Genomic DNA, 19,231 nt, shown 5'->3' on the forward strand with positions numbered 1-19,231 from the left:
CGGTGCGGCGCGGACCACGCCCAGGCTTTCAGCCGCTTTCAGCCGCGTTCGGCTTTCGGCGCTAATGGACCGAGCAGGGCTTGCCTACCTCGACGGCCGCACGACTGAGACGGCGACATTTCGAAAAACTTGAAAAGGTGTATGACTCGGCGCTGGCCGGCCCACGCGCATGACAGGGCAACGCGCGCGCGTGCGCGTGTGTGTGTGAGTATGTGTGAGTGTGAGTGAGGAGTGTGTGTGTGTGTGTGTGTGTGTGTGTGTGTGTGTGTGTGTGTGTGTGTGTGATAGACAGTGTGAGTGAGCGTCTTCTCCACTGCAGGTATAAACGGAGGTGACAAGAACACAGGACCGCACTTCTTGGCGCGCGAACGCAGCCCCGTCGTCGCCGTGCCCGTCCCCCATGCCCATCTAGTCGTCCTGAAAACTTTGCTGAGGAGAGATCGCTGATTCCATTACCGGCGCCCTGCCAGACCCTGCCGCGCCCTGCCACGCCCTGCCGCGCCACGCCAGTGCTCTCATGTCCCAAGGGTTGTTTGTCGTCCCATCAAGACCCTTCGAGGCGCGGCACGGCACGGCCTGGCGCGCCAAGATGCCAGACCAGCCTGTCCGACCGTCAACCATCAAGTGCTGACCGCAACGGTGGAAGGCTTGCCAGTGTGGTGGCGCCAGTTTCCAGGAGCCGCGCGAATCTCCTGCTGCAGTACCGGGAAGGCGACCCCAGGCTTAGGCGCGTCGAAGTATTGGGATGGTGAAGAGTTTGGACGGCCACATTACACATCATTGGCAGGGTGTTTTTTTTTTTGTATTTTTTATTTTTTTCCTTCTTTCCCCCTTTTTCCCTTTTTATCATTTTTTTCATTTGTTTTTCCTCTTTTGAACCAATGCTGGATTTCAGATTGCCCAATCTTCCAGTGTAACGGACGGTCCATCCAATAGCAGTAAGTGTCACGGGTTTCCTTTGAACCTGACAAGACTTCCGGACTCTGAATACATTACGTGAGCCGCGTATGGACGCCGGGAATCGCCTTACCTGCGAACAAAAAGAGAGAGAAACATTAAAGTCGAGTTATTCGGCGTCGCGGCGGGCAGTGCATTGCCATCAGCGAGATGAAGACAACATCTTTGATCGCCGGGCGTGGCGCTGCAGACGCGCATCTCGCTTGGCTGGGCCGGGCTGGGCCTGGGGCCGGGCTGGGCCACGCCACGGACTCAAAATGACGATGCGTTGCACTCCGCGCTGGATTGGGGGCCGGAATAGAAACATCAAAGCGTTCAGGGCGGGGTGGGCGGGGCGGGGTGGGGTGGGGCGGGGCGGGGTAGAAGAGTGTGAAGGGCGAAGAAGAAAGGGACCGAGTACACTACCCCAGCGCAAACGCACACACAGACAGAACTGTTAAAATGGTACCGTTTAAGTTTTCCCACGGGTTTTCCCTGGTTTGAAGGTGAAGTGAAGACAGGCTGGTCATCCCATAGAAGACCAGTAGTGCTACGCTGATTTCGGATTTCTATGGGGATTGGGTTATTTGAGGGCGAAAGAAGAAGAAGAGGAAGAATAAGCGAAGAGGCACTGTTAAGGCCGGGCGAGGCCTGCATACCTCACGGCCCACTGCACCGTAGAGCGGGCCAGAGCGCGGGCTAGGAAAACCCGAGCCGGGCTGGCCGGGCCGGGCGCAGCGAGGCGGCGAGAGATCCTCTGTCTGAACGAACGAAAAAGCATCTGCCGGGGCCCGCCGCCAGCCCGCCGGCCCGCCTCTGAAGATACGCCGGGCTTGCCAGCGGCTCTGTTTATTTATTTTCGGAGGAATATTTTTTCTTAATCGGCGGGCTGCGTGGCGGAAGTGAGCTGCCACACTGCGAGGAGCGCCTGTGGAGTCGGCGGTAGGCAGCGCGGCGCACGGCGGTGACTCAAGTTGCCTAGTCGCCAGGCTGTCTCTCTCGCACCCCCGCGGAAGGACTGTGAGAGCGAGAGCGAGAGAGGCCCAGAGGGAGACCTCTCGCTTGGAGTCAGTCTGGCTGGCAATGCGAGGGGTGTTATGTAAACTGCGGGGCACTTTGCACAGCTCCCGAGGGGCGCGCTGTGGCCGCGGGATAGACAGCAATCGGTTGTTTCGCGCTTTCTGGCGGGTGACTCGCCTTGTTCAACATCAATCGAAAACGTTGCAAAAAAAAAACCTTGAAATATTTTTGTTATTTTTGTGTGGAACAAGACGCGGAAAAATGGCGAAGCCCGTCAATTTTTACATTCTGCTTCATAAAAGGGCCGCCACACTAGTGGCAGCGCTGGCGGCGCTAGCGGCCACGCCGGCCGACAGAGGCGAAAAGAGTCAAAGAGGCAGCCAATGCCAGCAATCAAACAAACGCCGTGCCGTGCGGACCGAACAACGGGAGGCAGCACACCTCTCTGTGTGTGTGTGCGTGTGTGTGTCGGGCAGGCGGCACACACGCACACACGCGACACGTGTATTTGCCACAAAGGGGGTGACGAAATCATTTTGTACAGCCACAGCCGCAAAACTGCGCGGAAACCGTGCAGAAGCCGCTCGTTTGTATTGACCACTAGCGTTGCCGCCCACGCCACGCCCTGGTTCTGTTCGCACAGAAGGCCAGTTCGGGTGCGCTCGCGTTCAACTTTTGAAACGCGGTTTGGGCTGCGCCGCCGCCTCACATGGGAGGGTAATTCTTTCCCAAGTCACCCGAGGTCCCGAAATCGATGTCTCCGATTTCGACGAAACTTTGTGGGTGTGTTCCCTATGTAGCAAAGAGCTCCAGAAAAAATTTTCAACTTTTTTGGTCGGCCCAAAAAATTTTAATCACGTATTTTGTAAAAAACACTGAAACCTGCACTAAAAATTTGTTTGTTGCCTGAGGGCGACCTGCCCGGTGGATTTTTCTTCTTTTCATGGTACTGAAAAAAAAAGTCCCCGAGAGCCACTTTAAAAGTCACTTGTTCCAGGAGATATGGACCAAAAAATTCGTTTTTCGCAAATACCCAAAAAATGCATCCGAATTTTCTGATGATAATTTTTTTTTAGGAAGGTCCTGTGGTGGTCTATCACCCTTATTGGTTTTGGGTTTGGCCAATGGAAAACAGAATAAAAATCGCGTTTTTTCCGTTTTTTTCGCAGTTTTTGGCCCATAGTATCGCCATTTTAAGTCTGACTTAATGAGCGCCATTAGACTTTTTTTTCGCCTTTTCAAGACGAATCGATTGATATAAGTTGAAGTCAAATCGGAGTATTTTGAAAAATCGCCCTTTTTACGATCGGGATCCAACTAATCTGGATGCGTAAAAAATGCGATTTTTCAAAATACTCCGATTTGACTTTAACTTATATCAATCGATTCGTCTTGAAAAGGCGAAAAAAAAGTCTAATGGCGCTCATTAAGTCAGACTTAAAATGGCGATACTATGGGCCAAAAACTGCGAAAAAAACGGAAAAAACGCGATTTTTATTCTGTTTTCCATTGGCCAAACCCAAAACCAATAAGGGTGATAGACCACCACAGGACCTTCCTAAAAAAAATTATCATCAAAAAATTCGGATGCATTTTTTGGGTATTCGCGAAAAACGAATTTTTTGGTCCATATCTCCTGGAACAAGTGACTTTTAAAGTGGCTCTCGGGGACTTTTTTTTTCAGTACCATGAAAAGAAGAAAAATCCACCGGGCAGGTCGCCCTCAGGCAACAAACAAATTTTTAGTGCAGGTTTCAGTGTTTTTTACAAAATACGTGATTAAAATTTTTTGGGCCGACCAAAAAAGTTGAAAATTTTTTCTGGAGCTCTTTGCTACATAGGGAACACACCCACAAAGTTTCGTCGAAATCGGAGACATCGATTTCGGGACCTCGGGTGACTTGGGAAAGAATTACCCGGGAGTCGAATCGAACTCTCGGCGGCACTGAGGCGGACTGGCCTTCGACCGAGGCATCAACGGTTCGAGACTCTCGAAACGCCTGGTTCCTTACGTCCCGACGCGGGCTTCCTCGCCCGCCGAGCCTCGCCGCCCCCCGGAGTCCCGGAGTCATATTCCCCCGGGAGAGTAACGTTACGACGGCGGGAATTTCGCACCCCTTTTTAATTGCCGCACGTGAAGCGGCCGACCCCGAGCAAGGCCTTCCTGGGCTTCATGGGCAAGGCCGTGCTGCAGGCCGGCCAGGACTTACGGCTTCCTGAAACTGCGATAAGATCTACGCGGCGCATTAAGCGCTAATGTGAAGACACAGAGTGGTGCTGATGAATATCTCGCCCCGCCCGGCCCCGCCCCGCCCCGCCAGGTGCAGCACGTCGTCGCGACAGTCAGCGGGCCTCTCTCTCCGCCCTCTTCTTCTTCTTCTTCTTCTTCTTCTTTTCTTCTTCTTCTTCTTCTTCTTCTTCTTCTTCTTCTTCTTCTTCTTCTTCTTCTGGTTCAAATTTCGATAATTTCGATTTGAATTTCGATTTCGATTTCAATTTCAATTTCAATTTCAATTTCAAAACTCAAAATTCGAAATTTAAATTGAAAACTAAACTCAAATTCAAATTCATTCTAAAATGTGAAATTCCTTCTTTTGCCTTTTTCATTTTCCTCCTCCCTGCTGGTCGTGTATGCAGACTGCTGGGTGGTATATGTTCCATTGCGTTATCCCGCGCGCGACCGGATGCTTCCGGTTAGCCACAGCAGCCGCGTCCGGCCGCCCCTCCCCGCCGCCAGCGCTAATGCGAGCCCCTCCCCCCACCCCCTTCCGCCCCCCGCTTGAAATCCACTCAACTACCTCAACCGCCACTTCAACGTGACCGCGCCGACGTCCCTCCCGCCGCTTGTTTCTCGGGAACAAACTGCCTCGCCGGACCTTCTCTCTGACCCCTGTGGCCGTTGGGGAGGGAGAGGAGGGAAAAAAGGGAGGAGGGAGGTCAGTTTGACCTACGGTCTCGGGCGTCAGGTCGACATGACCTTGTGAGAATTCAACCTTAAAGCAATTGTTTCGAGCGTGTTTTAGTTTTTTTTTATTGAGGCAGGGGGTATCTGTCAGAGGAAACAAGCAATGTGTGCTAAAAGTATTTTCGTTGGATTTTTAGGTCGATCTGGATAACCTGGATACCCTGCAGGGGGTAAAAAATAATTGGGTTATCGGTTCGCGCATTTGTCCCTGGTGAACGTTCACCGGGATACCTTTCCGCCGATTCCGTTGAGAGGTCCCCAGACACTTCGCCTCGCGCAGTGGCTGGTCCGAAATTTGCATCGTACCGGACAACGCGTGAGTGGGTGCACACAGGGCGCGGGTACTCTTGTGGTGGGAGGGGGTCGGCGTATCCCATCCTATGTCGGGTCCAGCGCGCTGCAGCGGGGGTAACCAAAGATTGGCAAACTCCATTGTTTCATTGTTCCGTTTTCAAGTTTGACAATGCCGCTGGAGCGCTGTCACGTCAGTTTGAGTAAGGGGGTGGGGGGGAGGGGGGCCTTCCGGCTCAAGACAGAATGTCATTATCTGATAAGAGGCGGCACTAGATCATAGGCAGCGGACGCCGCAAAAAAATGAAGAAAAAGCGAATTGGGCGTGAATCATTTTTCGAAAACAAAAACAGCCAAAGGCGATTGATAAGTTTGTGCGAATGTGACAGCACACGCCAGTCCAACTGCACGCGCGCGCTCCCCTCTAGCCATCGCCCGCGGGGGAGGGGGAGAGAACATTGATGCCACAAACAGAATCCACCCAGATAAATTACACTCATGACGCCAGCGAGCAGGGCGGAGCAGCGCGGAGCGGCGCGGCGCGCATTGCACATTGCCGCGCGGTACGGCCAGGCCACTGAGAACCACCACACATCATCTCAACAACAACAACAACAACAGTATGAGAAATAACCTCCCTGTTGACGGAGACGGGTACGCACGCACCGCGACGGTCCGGGGTTTCCGGTCAGGCTTTATAGAAGGCCCCCGATTGCACTAGCGACTGACTTTCTCCAAGATAATGAACCAGGAAAATACACTCTTCAATCATCACCAATTTTTTTTCAGCAGTAACTCTCTTTTTTTCTTTTTTGCGCACCGCGTCGGCTCCGAAGATTTCTCATACTCATTGCGGCTGCCGGCCAGTCGAAAATTGAGGGGATTGCGGTGTCAAGGGCAGTGCACTAGAAGGGGCGCACGTTTCAAGCCGTCCGCGGGGAGAGAGAGTCCCAAGTAAAGGGGAACGATGGGTACTCGTGCATGGGGGCCGCCATTTCGTACCAGCTCGGACCGTCTCGGGGGAGAGGGGGAGAGAGAGAGAGAGAGAGAGAGAGAGAGAGAGAGAGCGGCGTGCTCTGACAAACGGCCTGGCACGGACATGAGGTACGGTGTGGTGGCACGGCGCGCAGGTACCTCCGCTACCCGCGGCTACCCGCGGCGACCCACCGGACCCGCAAAGGGCCTGGGGCCTTCACCGCCTTCCGACCTAATTCGCATGCATTCATTCATGTGTTCCGTCATTTCCATTGCATGGCGCGAGGCATGATAACGCCATGCGCGCCATAGATGCGATTTCGGCGGCGCGCTGCCCGCCGGAGCAGAACAGATATGAATATGTTATTTTCCGCGTTCATCAAAAGACAAACTCGTTAAAGTTGGAGCTGGTGGTGTAGTGCATGGTCGCTGCCACGCCACGGCCCGGCACCGACGACACTGAAACTGCGCAGTAAAGGCGAGCGGACCACCTTGTGTGTGTTGTGTGTGTTTACACATATCAAAGGTATCGCCGTATTTGCCCACCATCAGGACGAGTGTTTGCGACTCGCCGATATAATGGTCCCCCACCCCCTCCCTACTTTGCCGCAGTATTACACCATCTCCTAAATTTTTCGGCCCGCAATCATCGTTTTGCGTTATGGTAACGCAATCTCAACGTTCGATGCGAATGCGAGTGTGTATGGGCCCGCATGTGCGCAAGGTTACGCTGGTGTGTGTGTGTGTGTGTGTGTGTGTTGCTGCATGTTCGCGTATACAAGCAAGCTTGCAATTATTGTCTCAATTAATGGTCAGCGGTCCGCATCCGGCGGGGGGCGTGCCTCCCCGTCTTATATTCCCTCCAAATGTCGTTGTATGTCTGTGTCTGTGTGTGCTCGGGCGCGTGTGTGTGCATGTGTGTGTGTGTGTGCGTGTAAAAATATGAGTGCGTTTAGCCTCGCTGGAAGCGCATGTTGCGGCCAAAGCGTAGTAACGCCTCTTTCCAACTGGCCAGCGCCAAACGGCGACAGAAGAGAGAGAGAGAGAGAGAGAGAGAGAGAGAGAGAGCGGGGGAATTGAGAGAGAGAGAGAGAGAGTGACGGAGAGGATGAGAGGAGGCAGAGAGACGGAGAGACGGAGGAGAGAGAGAGAGAGAGAGAGAGAGACCGGGGGAATTGCCTCCAACTACGGCGACGCCAGCAGGCTGATTCCGGACCGAGCGTTCCACCTCTCTCGCACCCTCCGGGGCGCCCCGTGCGCCACTGCGAGGGACTGCGAGGGAGACGGAAGAAGTTGTTTGAGACTGACGGCGTCGGGCGATTCCAAAGCCAATCTTCGCCGGGCTGGGCCGCCCGGACTGATCTGATTATCGCACTTCATAAGACACAAACAAAGCAAAGCATCCTGAGGACGTCTCCTCCAGTCTTATCGCCGCTGCAGGGCCCGAGGACGTCGCAGGACGTTCCGAGGACTCCAGGACTCCGCTCCCGACACTCCGGGCCTCTCCGTCCGGCAGCGCGGCGCGCGCGGCCCGCGCCCGAACCGCCTCGTATTTTAAGCCCCGAGCTGTCTTCATATTCCACCTTTTCGCGTCCCTACCTCAGTTTCTCCCGCGTGTCTGCGCGCTCTCGCAAAACGGAACGCCCCGTCCCCCCCCCCCCCCCCTCGGCCGCCCCGCCCACCTTGCCATCCCTGGCACCTGCCTTGCACCGGATGTAAGGACCGTTCTACCTCATCCCGTCACCCGCGCGAATTCCTCGACACCTCTCTCTCTCTCTCTCTCTCTCTCTCTCTCTCTCTCTCTCTCTCTCTCTCTCTCTCTCTCTCTCTCTCTCGCTCCCTCTTTTCCCTTCGCGAGCTTCCTGCCCCCTCATCGCGCCGCTCCCAGCTTCATCTGCCACTCGGAATATTACTGCGCGCGCGACAACAACCAAACGCGCGTCCTCAGCAGCTACCAACACACAGGCAAACAGAAAAAATATGCCCGCATTTTTGTGTTGTGAAGGTGGCACTCTGTGTGTGTGGTGTGTGTGTGCGCGCGCGCTCTCCTCCTCTGCGTTTAGCCCGCTGAATGGGGCCTCCGTGGGCGAAGCCGGCGAGGGGCTCGCGTAGTCCTCCCCCCCCCCCCCCCCCCCCCTCCGCTCCGCCCCTCCCCCGGCAGTAGAAGGAAGAGGTATGGCGTCCCGAGCCACATTCACAATTGGCTCGCATTCTTCGTCGGGAGTCATGTGATGACATTACCACACAATGCGGGGACATTCATTCAAAGGCCCCGCGCGCTATTCGGGGGGAGGGGAAGGGGTAGCTGCGGGTGGCTGAAAGGGGTGGGGGGATCGCGCGCAGGTAAAGTGTGGGAAAGAGGCGGCAATTACGCCCCCCCCCCTCCACCCCAGCGCGTGAAGCCAAGCAGCGAAAATAGCAGAAACCGCGAGAGGTTTCAGAGCGGCGCGTCTATCTCGCGCCAAACGCCACCAAACGCCACGCCGCTCGCTTTGGTGGTCGGTCCGGTCCGCCTCGCGGCCTCGCGTCGCACTTTTGCCACTGACCCGTTTTCTGCGCGTTTCCCGCGAAGCCACAAGGCTAACGACGCTCGCGGCCCGGACCCCAAGACGGCGGCGGCGCTGCTCCGGGTACACACACACACACACACGCGCGCGCGCGCGCCCACACACTGGCAAAACAATGTTCACATTTAAATCACGACGTTAATTTATGGTCTTATGGCGGCGCGTGGATGCTGTTTCGCCCTGCCATGGGCCCCATGCAGCGGGGGTGCGGAGTGAGAGAGAGAGAGAGTGGGGGTGAGGAGAGCGTGTGAGAAAGAGAGAGAGAGACAGAGACAAGGGAATGTGGCGCGGGGCATTGTGGCCCGCTAGATATATGGTCGGAAATAAACATCGGCTATGACACAAACGGAGTTTTAATCTTTTTTATCGCTAAGTCGCCGAGCCGGCCAGGAGTCGAGTTTCATCCTGCCGCTTAAATTTCGTGAAAGCGCGTCGCGCGATACGTGAAAAGGCCCTTTATTTGTTGTTGTTGTCCCCCGGCGCCTTTTTGTTGCTATTGTTGGCCACGCGCGCGTCGCGCTGCCCGAGGGGCTCCAGTCATTTTCCGAAAGTTTTGCCCCGAGGTGTACAATGGTACAGTACCGCAAGAGGAGCTCTCGGCGGGTTCGAGGAAAAGGGCGAGAAGGGTCCTGGCCTAGAGCGACGAGGTCGTGGCCGCCGTGGGCCGTGGCCTCCGCGGCCGAGGGGCCGAGGCCCGTGCGTTACCTCCGCCCCGACGGCCACTGATCGGCAGACAAAAGGGCGGACAGTCGAAGCGACCCTGCCGGCCGGCAAGGCTGCCGAACCAGCCCGGGTGCCGAGGTTCGGCGAGGTCTAGTCTAGCAAGGTTCAGCAAGGCCTCGCAAGCTTCAGCCCGGCCAAAAGCAGCGGGCTTCTCATTGAAGGCGAGCCGCTTCTGAAAGAGCACGCACTCGGGGAGGACCGCGGCCCGCCAGGATGAAATATGCACTTGTCTCAGGAAGTAATGGCCGACCAGATAAGATATTGTTGTTTGTGGTTTGCATTGGGCTGCCTTATTGCTACAGTGGGACACACGCAAAAGGGGCGGGCGAAGAAGAGAGGAACAACTTTTTCGAACTGTTATTGCACCACGAGCAAATAAGGTGATTAAAAAAGGGCAGTGCGTTCGGAGGTCTTCAGGACTCGTGTGAAATCCGCGGGGCTGGAGCACTTCTCAGTCGGCAGTCTTTCTGAATGACGTCCCACCATCTCTCTCCCCGCCACCCGGTCAGCAAGAGCAGCGCTCAATATCCGGGCCGCTTATTGGCGGTGCGAAATCGGGGCTTCCCGGCCTGCCTGACGGGCCGTGTTTGCGGCTGATCGTAATTACAGTGGGGCGGCAGGGCGGCGGGGCCGCGAAACAAAAGGCAGCCCGTCTCTGGGGGGCTCATTACCGGCGGCAGATCTCCTCGCCGTCTTTCCCGCCCAGCGGCCCGGCCGGCCTGCCCGCGCTCCCAGCGGTCATATACATACGACCCGCGGCCCACCGGCCCTCGAGGACCGCACCTTTCTCAATTCAAACGGGTGGTTTCCAGCAGGAAGGGTTCTCACTTCGTTGTGAGAATTCACGCGCATTCAAAGGTTGTGGAGTTGTTTAATCCGGTAACTGAACCCGGCGGGGGAGGCGCCGCGGGGTTCGGTCGCTGGTCTTGCCGGGAGAGCACGCAGGCCAGGCCCGCGGGTCGCCCGGCCCGGCCAGTCCGTGCAGGCCGCCATTGGGAGGGAGGGGTGTTGTGAGACGAAACAATCAGCTGGCCGGACCTCCTGGCCGGGCGAGGCCCAGGCGGGGCCCGGGTGAGGGCTGGGAACCCGCTGCGGGTCCTCGCCGCCCCGCTGTGGAGCCCCGCTGGCCCTGCTGGTCCTGCTGGGCTGAGCCGGCGGTTGTGTGGGACACAGGATGAGTATTTTCAGGCAAAAAGCAACACGGCTTGTGCAGTGTACCCCCGTCATCCCTGTGGCCGCTGCAGGCCGACTGGAGGCCCCCCTGGGAGCTCGTTCTCGTGCTGGGGCAGCTCGGCAAGGCGCGGCGCGCAGCAAGGCGGGACAATTGGCCGGACCTCAATTTCCCCTCCACTGTTATGGCGGAACAAAATCAAGTCCGATGCCAGCGCGAAGCTCCGCGGAGCTCCGACGACCCGTTTTGGCGCCGAAACGGCGACGCGTATATTTAGCGATTTAGCGCGGGGCCTTCGGTAATAATCAGGTCTCTGGGAAATATGAAGTGCCCTTGGCGCCGTGTCGCGGGCAAATAGGGCGCGACACTCCCCCCCCCCCCTCTCTCTCTCTCTCGGCCCTGCGTTCGCGCCTTCGTCTCCCTGTCACAAAGACCCACGTTCTGGCTGCACCTGCAGCCGCCTGTCATCGGACGACAAGAGCGATCGCTGGCGCTGACCGCGACACGCCGCTGTCCGCCTGTCTGTCTGTCTGTCTGTCTGTCTGTCTGTCTGTCTGTCCGTCTGTCCGTCTGCCTGTCTGGCCCCCGTTAGCCGGCGGCCTGCCTGTTTTCTGTCAGCCAACATGGTGGTGAGGCTGCTGTCCATATATTGTAAAGTGACTGCCACAGGGACAGCCCCCCCCCCTCCACACACACACACACGTGCACGATAACAAAGTTGGGCAGTCCTTATCAAAAGGCAACCGGATTGGCGTTTGAATGCAGCGCTGCAGCGGGTCGTTAAAAAGGCCGCGCGAGACAAGGGAGCGCCAAAGCGTTACACGCCGCGGCGTCCCGCATTGCGGTAATTTAATCACGCCCAATTCATGCAAAAAGCGGCGCGGAATACCGCGGGGTATTTCGGACGTCAACACACCGGGGGTTGATGTGGGGGGTGAAAAAATGGCTGAAAGGGTGAGGGGGGCGCCACACTGCGGTGCGCCCCCTCCCCTTTCCAGCCTCAATCCAAGCCTCATTCAGACTCAATTTGAATGGTCAAGTGGGCAAGGCTAGCTAGGGTGTCCAGGGTGCCCGCCCCCAACCCTCCCTCCGTGCACCCCTGTGTGGTCAGCCGAGCGGTTCCGAGGAGTCGTTCTCTGTCTCCGTCGCGCCCCCGCGGCGCGCCCCGCGGAGTGACAGAGAGGACCGGTCCACTGTGAGATGGCGGTGCGTTGGGCGCCTTCAAAGGCCTGGCCGCCTGGCGGCTTGGCGGGGCCGTCGCCGAACGCGCACCGTGCGGGTTTTCTGGCTCTCCAAGCAAAGTATCCGAAAAACCTTTTCCCTCACGAGGCCGACCGGCCGAGAGAAAGAGACAGAGAAAGGGCACGGCCCCAAAGCCCGAGCCGCGGCGGCTCCAAGGGAGTATTGGTCACTTCCTGCGCCATCCTCCGCCCTCTCTGTTTTTCCACTACAAATTGTGGCCTGAGATAACATTTGCTCCAGCAGTTAGTGCAAGCGCTCTCTGGGCCGCGCTCCTGCCAAGGCCCTGCCGTGCACCGCAGAGTCTCCCCGTCTGTCTGTCTGACCGGCCGTCTGTTCGCCCCGCCGAGCGCGCAGCTCCCCACCAAGGCCATTGCCATGCCTCACTAATTGCGCCACACACAGCTTTTGTTTCAATTTGAAGCGCGTCGTTCCAGCGGCACTGCAGCGTCAGCCGTAAAGAACGCGTTTCGCTGGGCGCGTCATCTCGCAGCGCGGAGCCGAGCCTGGCCGTGCCGAGCCTGGCCGTGCCGAGCCTGGCCGTGCCGAGCCTGGCCGTGCCGAGCCTGGCCGTGCCGAGCCTGGCCGTGCCGAGCCTGGCCGTGCCGAGCCTGGCCGTGCCGAGCCGCGCCGCCTGGACTTCCCTCGCCGCGTCAGCTGCCATGCCACCCAGTAACACTGCACTGGAACTCCGTCACTGTTCTCGAATAACTATCAATTTCATTCACCTTAAATTGATTTGATGTTCCGAGTGAATACCCTTTGATCAGATTTTATTCGAGGTAAGTACTTCAAGTTCCAGAGCGTTTTTTTTTTTTAATTTTTTGATGAGTTTAAAATATTTTTTGGCACTGTGCGGCAGTGCGTTGGTCGGACTGACTGCTGACGCGCAACGGCTGGGGAGGCTTCGAATCATCCGCTGACTGCGTGGCTCGGCACACTCGCATGAAGGCCAAGTGCTTGATGCGCCGTGAAGTATAAAGTCTATATTCCTGCAAAAGTGCGGCCCGCCTGGCCCGCCCCGCTCCAGCCGGCTACGCGGCATCTTGTGAGTCTATCAGAGTTTGCCGAGGGAGGGGGGGGCCTCCATCATGTAGACCAGTGGCGCGAAAAATAGGGCGGATACGGACGTCAAATATCTCCAAATACGGCAGCGCTTTCGGCTCGCTCTGGGACGAGGACAGGCAGCCAGCGCCTGTGAACGGCGGGATAGGCCGCGCGCTGCGCTTGTGCGCATTGGGTTGCCTGCCCGGCACGGCGCTCTAGGCCTTGCCGAGGCTGGACAAGGAGTGGGGGAGGCGCGCCGAGGAGAACGAGCTGCATGCGCTCGCAGAGCAAGCGAGTGATTTCACTTTTTGAGATTCATTTTTGTCTGGGTCCCCTTCCCACCACGAAAAAAATGTTATTTTCTTGAAACAAAGAAAATCAAGAAACTTGGACGTTCTGTTTCTGGCTGCCACGGCCTGTGCACATTTTCCCATCGGTCTCGACAAGCTCCTCTATAAAATTAGTTAAAAAGTTTGCAGCGCCGCGCCGACCGAATAAAAAAGTCATAAAGAAACCCGGGAAGCGATTTTACGTGCCCGTCGGCGTGTGTGTGAGTGTGTGTTCGCGACAAAGCGGCAGGATTAAGGTCGGTCTCGAGGTAAATGTGAAAAAGAAACGAAAGATTGAGGACCGTCAAAGAGTTCCGATGGCCATGTGGAATACCTCTTAGCTGGTCTTCGAAGACCAGCCAAGGATCCTTGCCGGCTAACACTCACTTTCTGCTTGGCCCGGCGGTTTACATGGGGCGATGGAGATTAAGGGGAGACGAGCTGCTCGGCCTGCAACCTCGGTACACTGCCATTTGGCACCGCGGGGGCGGGGGATGGTGGTGGTGGGGTGGAAAGAAGGGGGAGCAAACAGTTGTGATATGACAGCGTATACTCTCTGGAGGCCGGCAGTCCTACCTGTCTCTCTTGCCGGCGGGGCCTGGCGGGGCCTGGCGGGGCCCTGGCGCCGCGTAGTGCCACGCAGGGCTCACCCCAACCCCAGGGCGGCGTTGCCAAGTCTGTGATAAGCAGTGCGTTATCGCTGAAGCCCCGCCCACCCCACCGCGCCCCCAACCCCCGAGGGACGATGGTATCCCAGCTTACCTTGATCGCCGTGTTGTGGGGTCCTTCATCACCATCACTTCTGTGATTTCTCCATATTTACTAAAATATTCGCGAAGACTTTCTGCAACAGAGAAACACACCAAACACCTGATTATTTCCTGGTCCTCGCTTTCCCACGGTGTACTCGCAGAACTTTGCGCGACTCAAGGCCGCCAGTAAACCGCGGGCTTATTGTTCACTGTCAATCTCGCGAGCTGAGGTGGGTCGGCCCTCATAACGCGGCCTGACATATGTCAGCGAAAAGAACCGCCGGCAGGGCGCCGACAAAACGGCGTATCGGCGCGTGGGGTTGCGGGATTATGCGGGTCGGGGAAGCAGTTACGGCCGTCTTCGCCGACGCCGCGGTGGCAACGCACAAACACGCGTTCGCCAAGATGAAAGTCGGGCGCGCCGCTCTGCCCCGCTCTGCCCCGCGATGCGCGAAGGCCCGCCGCGCACCCACTCCAGCGAGTCCGCCTCAGCGACCACGGGTAATACCAAGGGGTGAAAAAAAAACACGCCGGAGTATAAATAGAGACCCTCACTCGCACGCCGAAGGGGTCACGATGGCAACCCTGGTTCGGCTACTGAGATGTCATCATAACTAAAACTGCTCCCGGTTTATTTTTTCCTTTTTTTGAAAGGCTAGTTCTTAATCACTAGAAGCTCGGAACAGGCTAGAGACTTTGACAAATTCAGTAACCGATCCCAGGTCGTCAATTTTTACGCAGATCCTAAACACTGAACAGCAAAACTGGAGTGAAATACCAGTCGAGTCCTTTGCGAGTAGCGTCGAATCTTCGGCGACATCGCGCGGAGACTTATTTTTCGTCATATTCACACCGCAGGATAAAAACAAACAAAAATAAAATCCTGCGCAGGCTCCGCAGGCTTCGTCAAACCGTGTCGCAGGTCTCTGCGGGGGGCGCGGCCGTGCCGAGCCGGCGGCAAGGACGCAAGGACGAAGTGAGGCAAGGCGGCCTTTCGAGAGAAAAGGCGGGAGTAGCCTTGCGGGCCTTGCGGTCCTTGCGGGTCCTTGGTTCGAACGACCGTCGGGGAAAGAAGGAGCTTGCGAGCAACAGTTTCAAATTGAGCCACCCCGACCCGCCTCCAACTACCTGCTTTCACACGGGGCCCTGTACCGCCTGCTCCACACTCCGAATTTCTCGCAAAAAGACGCCGAGTGCTGCGGCATATTATCCAAGGGAAACAATAAGAAGAGAATGGATGACTGTTGGAAATATCAACAACAAAGAATTAAATCAAAATATTAATTTCAATGCCGTTTTGTAAATTTCAGAATAGGTACGCTGGCAGTCGTCAGCTGAAGACAAACGCTTTAAGCGTGATTCGGTTACGCGCTACAACGCGGAAAAACAAACGGAACTCGGCCAGGTAGGCGGCGGAATGCAATCTCATAAGCCGCACTAAGCTGGCTAAACAGTCATAACCCGCGTGACGACGAAATTGCATCGTAAGAAATTCAGAGTGCCGTCTCGTCCCGACATGTCAAGGCCGTGCTGGAATGCCGCGCCGAATCCGCCCCTCCAGCAGTGGCCTGGCGGCTCCAGCGGCTCCAGCGGCTCCAGCGGCCCCGGGCCCGGCAGAGGAAGGGACCCAAGCAAATGAAACGGAAAATGGAGATGTGCTCCCCCACCCCTGTCAGCCAGCCGTCCCGGGGCCACGGCGGGCCACGCCACGTGGTAACGGACGAAATGAGAAAGAAATGTGGAAGAAGTGGCCGGGCGCGCCGGGCGAAATGCACGCGCGGACGGAGCCGCTGCTCGTGGACCGGGACGGAGATCGTCACGCCGTATCGACGTCCTGTCCGCCCCGCTCCAATCTACAGGGCTTTCCTCGGGGCCAGAAAAGCGCCAAGGCGACGCAAACAAAATTCACAATTCAATTATTTTTTTCAGGAATAAAATGGCTAGGAACCTAATACAGTTTTTACATTCGATTCCCCGTCATTTTAAAAAGGCCACTCGTAGTTCTAGAAGAGGTCTCACAGTTCACGGGAAAGGGACGGAACTGAGTTCCTTGTGTAGGCGGTGCTTGTAGCGAGGCGGTACTGCAAGCCGCGGAATTAGACTCGACGGGAAGAAATAATGGCCGATGTGGCGATTAGGCTCACCTCAACACGGCCGCCAGCACCGCTTGCTCGCCCCGCCCGCCCCGCCCCCGGTTGCCCGGGGGGCCCCCCCGGCCTCCCAAACGGTTTTGTTTCGTTTTTCTCGGGGGGCCTAGAGCACGGACTCTGCCCCGGCCTCTGGGACAGGGGGCTTTCGTGAAGACTCCGTTAAAAACGGTGCTGGGGCACCAAGGTGCTTGGCTCTGCTGTCCCGGCCGCGCTCAGACCCAGTGGGGGGGGAGGGGGGCGGTGGGGCCGGGAAGTGACCCCGCGTGGCGCCCGGTCCAACCAAACCCTGGTGCGATAGGAACATGGGGGAACCTTTTGCTTGGCTCTCTGACAGGCCCGCTAACGAAGTTGGTGGGCATCATGGCACGCCAGCCCCGGGGCGCGGCGGTGAGGGCCAGGAACAGGGGACCGCCCCTTAGGTGGGGGCACAGGGAGGGGCTCAAATAAAGATAAAAAGGCGGAACCGTTGCGGGCCACTTGAGGGCAGCCCGCTTTAACGAATTGTGCTGGTCGGGGCGACACCATGGGCACCGGACAGCCTGCAAAGGGTCCGCCAGCCGGACAGGATTCACTGAATGGACCATACTCATTGGTAAAATAGAAAACAGAATGCTGTCTCAATGCGGTCAATGCGCGACGGCTCGCTCTCGAGTCGCTTCGGTGCTTCTGTATTTTTTTCTCAACTAACACACGCCCTTGCTGCGGGCTTGCCTGCCGGGTTCTTTGTTTCGTTTTTCGTTTCACTCTGAGAGCCCTCCTTCCTGTCCTCCTTTTCAATGCTTATTCCCGCGCCGGGATTTCGATAACCAGCACACCTTTCTCTTCTGCCGCGCTCTCAAACGCATCGGAAAGTCTTTTGTAATTACTGGGGAGTGTCGCGGGGTGGCGGCGGATGGATGGCCCGGCGCATTGTCTCTCTGCCTCTCTCTCTGTCTCCCTCTGTCTCTCTCTCTCTCTCCCCCTCTCCTTCACTGAAAACGGAGATGAAACTTTCATCATCTCTCTGTCAAGGCTAGCCGAGGGGAGGAGGCACGTGTACCCGGAAGGGGCTGGCGGGTGTGGGTACCGGGATCGGGGTGGCGGTGTGGGGGGCACGGGTACCGGGCCGCGGGAACTGGGCCGTGAGGGTTCCAAGAGGTCCGGTTGGAGCGTCGATGGGGGTCGGCGAGGCGGTCGGGACAAGGGTTGGCCGAAGAATAGGGACGCGGCGGTGAAATAAAAATAGCCATTCTAAAACCGTTTTAGTCTAATTGACTCTTGAACGGCGGTCAGGACGGAGAGGCCACGTGGTGGGGGAGGGGGGGGGGCGGCTGTCACCAGGGGTTACCGGAGGCTGGCAGGGGCGGAAGCTGGGGAAAGAAAAAGGCGGGGTGGGCCGAGGTGGGCAGCACGCAAAACGGTGAGAATTTAGTTTCGGGGGAAAGGTGTACATGACGCGTTGGGCCCGGGCTCATGCGTACGGCGGGATGGGACTAGGCCCATGGGATGGAAAGTTAGAGGGGGGCCGCGGGGGCGGAGGGGGGGGGGTAGGGGGAGGGGACCAAGGGAGCTTGCGGGTTCCGAGACAGCTGCAGGTGACACGCTGTCACGGCAACGCGACACTGCAGGGCTAGGAGGGACGCTGAGGGGGGTGGGGAGGAACGTGCACAAACCGATTCGAGAGGGTCGAACTGAGAGCAACGAGCAGACACGCGCGCAGACACACACACACACACACACACACACAGCGACACGACAGAGCGACGGCCAAAGTAGACAGGGGCGGTGTGCGGTGGACAGTTTCCGTTCCAAAACGACGCTCCAGAATATTGGCGGATGCGTTGTCACTGGCCTGCGGTGGCTGCCCGGCTCGGCGGGTCTGCGCCCTGCGCGGTGCGGCAAACACCCAAAGTGCCTGGACGTCGCAGCCAGCCACAAATAGAGGCTGACGAACTGAGCAGCGGATGAGAGAGACGTTGGTGTCCGCTCCAGTCTTTTCGGGATCGACTCTCTCAAGTCGCTGGAAGCGAAGAGCATATTTGGCGTGTGTGGGAATGCGCGCAGCGGGCGGGGAAAATGAACAGAGACAATTAAACTTGAAAAGGGGAGGGAAAAAAGATGGAACACAGAGAGAAGGGCCAAGTTGTTGAACAAACACTTGTGTACAGCGCGGACGGCGGCGTCCGGAAAAAGTTTACAATAAAACGGGAGACCCATTTCGGCGGGCGTCACCGCGCCTGCTGGCCGGCCGGCTGAAAAAAAAATTGAAATGCCACAAATTTGGATCCCGGCGGGCGGAGCCGTTATGAAAGCGGAGAACAACTTATTAGACTGGGTGGGAAACAATCAAGGAGGGAGGCTCTCCCCTAATCAGGACTTATGTTTGGACTTGCAAATGACGCGGCGAATCCCAAATACAATAATAGACCGCCGCCGTCGCCGCCGCCCCGCTTTTCCAGTGGCGAAGCCGGAAAGTAAGCACAAGTCGTCGTCCTGGTGATGTGTGTGTGTGTGTGTGTGTGTGTGTGTGTGTGTGTGTGTGTGTGTGTTTACCTATTCCCTCCGACGCAGAACAAAATGCATCCCCCACAAAGTTCCGGGTTTGGGAGGTTGGGGGGGGGGGGGGGGGGGCCCCGGCGAACGAACGGGTAGCTCCAGCCTAGCACCCTAGGGGCGGATGCTGAGTGAGAAGTGACCCAGTTGAGCAGCGGAGGAGGGGAGGGGGGTGGGGGAGGGGTGGCGGATGAAGGATCCTCCCCGCCAGCCCCGCGCCGCCCGGAGGGACCTTCCCCTCTGGCCTGGCAAGCCCCGGCCCCAGCCCCGGACCGGCCCGGCAAGGTCAGAGGCGAAACCAATGCCAATAAGTTGGAAAAGCGGGTGGCCCCGGCTCGGCTCCGCGCCGCCGCCCCCACCGCGGGGCCCGGCTGGGCTCGGCCGTGGATTGGGCGTGCTCGGCTCGGCCCGGCTGCAGTCCCAGGTGGCGCGGCTGCGCGGCATAGCGAGACTTGTCCGACGGGGCTTTGCAGTGTGATTTGCGGGCGCGAGAACGTGTTTGTATTGGTGTTGATGAAGGTTGCGGCGAGGCCC

General features: G+C 57.6%; 1 protein-coding gene across 1 annotated transcript in view; it reads right to left on the reverse strand.

Moving 5' to 3' along the window:
* Positions 1–19,231, reverse strand: part of LOC117645294 (RNA-binding protein Musashi homolog Rbp6) — a 310,020-nt gene that overhangs the window by 196,674 nt on the left and 94,115 nt on the right. The window contains exons 3-4 of the mRNA XM_034385367.1: positions 14,026–14,107; positions 6,753–6,781 (exon numbers count right to left, since the gene is read on the reverse strand). Coding sequence (XP_034241258.1) covers positions 6,753–6,781; positions 14,026–14,107 — 111 coding nt within the window. The remainder of the gene's footprint in view (positions 1–6,752; positions 6,782–14,025; positions 14,108–19,231) is intronic.

Source organism: Thrips palmi, unplaced genomic scaffold (genome assembly GCF_012932325.1).
Source record: "Thrips palmi isolate BJ-2018 unplaced genomic scaffold, TpBJ-2018v1 HiC_scaffold_18, whole genome shotgun sequence".
In the NCBI taxonomy this organism is placed as follows: Eukaryota; Metazoa; Arthropoda; class Insecta; order Thysanoptera; family Thripidae; genus Thrips; species Thrips palmi.